Source organism: Octopus bimaculoides, chromosome 18 (assembly GCF_001194135.2).
Source record: "Octopus bimaculoides isolate UCB-OBI-ISO-001 chromosome 18, ASM119413v2, whole genome shotgun sequence".
Taxonomy (NCBI): Eukaryota; Metazoa; Mollusca; class Cephalopoda; order Octopoda; family Octopodidae; genus Octopus; species Octopus bimaculoides.
This window is the reverse complement of record NC_068998.1, coordinates 49,199,417-49,203,296: the sequence shown is the minus strand read 5'-3', so window position 1 is coordinate 49,203,296 and position 3,880 is coordinate 49,199,417. Positions and strand designations below refer to the sequence as shown.

General features: G+C 32.0%; 1 protein-coding gene and 1 long non-coding RNA gene across 5 annotated transcripts in view; one reads left to right on the top strand and one right to left on the bottom strand.

Annotated features, from left to right (window-relative positions):
• LOC128249828 (uncharacterized) overlaps window positions 1-3,880 on the top strand; it is a 25,565-nt gene that overhangs the window by 4,659 nt on the left and 17,026 nt on the right. Inside the window, exons 1-2 of one of the 3 annotated variants that reach the window (XR_008265955.1) lie at window positions 17-506; window positions 1,787-1,935. This is a non-coding gene — a long non-coding RNA (uncharacterized LOC128249828). Of the gene's footprint in view, window positions 1-16; window positions 507-1,130; window positions 1,666-1,786; window positions 1,936-3,880 lie in introns of those variants that run through there. The other 2 variants (XR_008265953.1, XR_008265954.1) reach the window with 2 other exon arrangements.
• The window catches only part of LOC128249826 (uncharacterized), a 12,915-nt gene that overhangs the window by 4,188 nt on the left and 4,847 nt on the right, over window positions 1-3,880 (bottom strand). Inside the window, exon 3 of one of the 2 annotated variants that reach the window (XM_052974368.1) lies at window positions 3,172-3,259. In XM_052974368.1, the coding sequence (XP_052830328.1) occupies window positions 3,172-3,259 (88 nt within the window). Of the gene's footprint in view, window positions 1-118; window positions 1,044-3,171; window positions 3,260-3,880 lie in introns of those variants that run through there. The other variant, XM_052974367.1, reaches the window with a different exon arrangement.

Sequence of the window (3,880 nt, the reverse complement as noted above, 5' to 3'; positions counted from 1 at the left end):
TGTGTATGTGTGTGTGCGTGTGTGTGTGTGTGTGTGTGTGTGTGTGTGTGTGTGTGTGTATGTAACACTCGCAAACTAGATATCAAAATTCAGAAATATTTATCATTTCGCTACTTACGGAAAGGAACGAAGAATATAAATATGGAATATTTCATTACGTATTTTCGTGTTGTTCTCAATGCCTGCACAAACTCTGACGATATAACGTGGCAACTTCTTTTATAATTATGATGTGACATGTGTTTGAACGGTGCAAAGCTAAAGAAATTGCATTATGACGGTCTTTTGTAATATTTTCGAAGTCTTTAACGATTTAGAGAAAATTGTTTATATTATTACATGAGTTTGATGAATTGTTCAAAAGTAAACAGTAACTGTCTTCATTTTGCCTGTAAATCTCTAAGCTTCAAAAGGGTCGAGCGGCTATCAGGTATCGGAGATGGGGTAGGTTTCGGCCTTTCAATCTTCATAGACGCCTGCTGGCAACATATTTCACTCTTGTAAAAGTAACTATACAATCTTTCTCTGCTTTTTTCACAGCTATACTTCGTTTGGCATTTAATTACTTGTCTGTAAAATACTAATACATTCTGGGGTTCGATTCCAAATTTTTCTTGACGATTAATACGCCAGAATATCATCTGAGATGGCACTCTAATGGCTCAACTAGGTCCATTTTACTGCCTGCATGTTAGTTAAAGTGACAGCTTTAAGTCTGTCCGGACTTACTTTTCTTCCATATTTTACATTGAGAACGGTTAAGGAGCTAGAAAGTCTTCTGGGAAGCCTACAAGCGTCGCAGTGTGTAGATACGGGAAGTTTTTAAACTTTCACCATAAGATATATGGTAACTGCTATGAATTTGCCTTTCTTAAGTGAAATGCGTCACAAACACATTTTCCCTTAACACATGAACATTGTACATATATATATATATATATCTACAAGAAAGAATACAACGGTCGGCTAACTTCAATTTATATCATAGATGTGTGCGGTGTTATCCCTACAAGTCAAACTAAGGTGTAAAAAATTAAAATAAACAACAGGATATCAAGAGAAGATGCAGTACGACCGTTTCAAGAGGCTCCATTTAACTGAAAATGCTATCATTACATCAATTTACATGCAGGTCTATTCACAGCTGCATAAATAAATAAATAGAATTTTTAATCAGATTGACATATTAATATAATTTTACTGAAATGCTCTAATAGAGCAAGAAGATAGAAAGTGTCAACGTTGCTACTAATGTTGCTAAGAGTATACTATACTTCTAAGAAGTGTATAAATTTAGTTGGGGACATAGCTTGTAAAGAATTGTTGTTCATTCTTAATCTATTAGTCCTTTCAATTACATTGGTCGTACACAAATCGTATTTAAATTGCGATTAAATAATCATAAATCATCTTTTAACGACCCTAGAAAAGAAGATAGTACCGGACTATCAAAAACGTTTTGGGAACTGAGAAGTGACAACATAGATTACAAGATGTCTTGGAAGACTATCTTTTCAGGTCCTTCTTATAGGCTCAGCAACAGGATATTTTTTTATGCTAGGAAGAATGTTAAAATATTATGAAAATGAAGAATTCTCTATTGAATTCGAGAGATGAAAATGTTTTTACTGATAAACATTTGTCAAAATTCCATCGAGCATAAACGTAAGAACCTCTAGGAAGAAATTATTATCAATATGTAAATTAATAAATATCAGCCACTACCTCTCTATTTACTATTCTCTTTATATATATATACACAAACATTTAATTTTATTTGTTTCAGTTTCTTTCAACTCCCAGACATCTGTAACGAGACTTGTTGCTGTTCTATTTTTAGGATACCAAAACGAATTTCGATGGAAATACAACCTTGTCTTGTAGGAAATTTCTCTGGCCCCATGTGGATTCATTGGCATTAATTAAAAATATCAAGTAATTTTATTTCCGTTTTTTGAAGACATGTACCTAATATTATTCTTAAAACGTATCTCTTCGAATGATTTCGCATAATAATCAGTATTGTCATTGAACATTTCATTGATAACACTTTTTATTAGCGACGTAAATGTAAACCATCTGTTATATAGTTCTTCTTAAAAGGATACACAAGTCATTGAAATACATTCAAAATATTACGGCATGGAATAATGCTACCGTATATGTAGTATGAATCTAGCTCCACGTTCTAATCGTAATTGTAATTCAAATGCATACTGCTATATTCTATGTATAATGCAAGTTAACCTACCAATAACATTATTGCAACTGCAACAAAATCTTTATTCAATTTTCTATATTTGTTGCCTTAAAACACCCCCTTAATCTACTACTGTAGAGTGTACGATGCTCCAAATACGTTGCAACATATATTGAGTATATATTGCATGTATATATTACATGTTTGTCACTGTAAATACTTCTAATATATTCCATGGTAATATATAATATCATGGTAATCCCACATTCAAGTGTAATGAAATTACACTGTGCTGCTACTGCAAATGTCTTTTTTATGTCGTAGATGATTTGTAGTATGTTTTTTTGTTTTGTTTTTTTTTGGTACACCTATTTTAATTTCATTGAAAATGTTCAATATATAGCAAAATAACAGCTGTGATTATTATAGAAATGTTTCAACGGTATATCCTTCATTTGTTGCATCTGTAGTCATATATTGAAGACTCAGTGGCAGTAGAAACGCAGTGCTTATTCCAACAGTGCTGCCAGAGCTTTTAATCATGTTTGACCCATTGTTTGGATTCTGAAAGAAAATGTTTTTATTTAATTTGCTGCGGAGACTTAGTTTCAAATGAATAATATATCTTACAAAACACACACCATGGATAGTTGAGGCTATCAAAAATACTGCAATTATGACCGTTCGATACGTTTGTCACAGCGATAAGTCCTGAGCCACATTATTTAGTTTTTAACGAGAAAATAAAACGAAGCTAAGTAACATATTCTTTCTTTCCTTGCTCGATTGTTCCATCAAGGATCAGTTTTAGGAAAAATATATGATTGTTTATATCGTTACAATAAAACAATTATTATTCAATCGATTGCTTATACGTGACTCATAGCGTTAGGAATAACTGGATTAAATACAAACTAAACAATATCGTTCATTGTTTTGGCAATGAAGACTACAGTAATCGAGCTACTTACCACACACTTATGAGTATACATGAATCTGAAATCTTCCATACAATATGGGTCAATATTATGGAAGCATTCCCATAAGAGCTGGTATCTCCTAGAAGATGAAAATGTTATTGAAAATTATACATTCATGTACTTTTTTGTAGGTTAAGTATCTTATGTTCCAGTTTCAAATATATTCTGGATTGAAATTAGCTTTTGAGGGGATCATACAAAAAACGAAGAGCAATACTCAGATTAAAAACAAAAACGAAAAAACATAACAACTCGTTTGCGTTGTTCTGTCAATACACATCGCAGGAAAGAGCACTATCACATCAGGTTTAATATCATCCACTGTTTACGTCTTCGAAGAATTGTAAAGAACAATAGTAAATTAAAAATACTTTCAATTAAAAATTAACAAAAATATATCTGTATATTTCATATTGACATGAGTATTGCCTAACACAATTTGTATGATCTTTTCTCTAATTAGATGGAAGATATTGACAGTCTACTACCATACTGCCAACACGACAGTTTTCGTACTATTATAAATGGAGGTACTTTAATACATTAGCCAAATGATATATAAAGTTATAACGCCTTGCACTTGTGTAAATAGATCAGACGTTTCAATAAAGGTTTACTAAAAGTAAACATATATCAATAATTAAATGTATTCACACACACACACACACACACACACACACACACACACACACACACACAC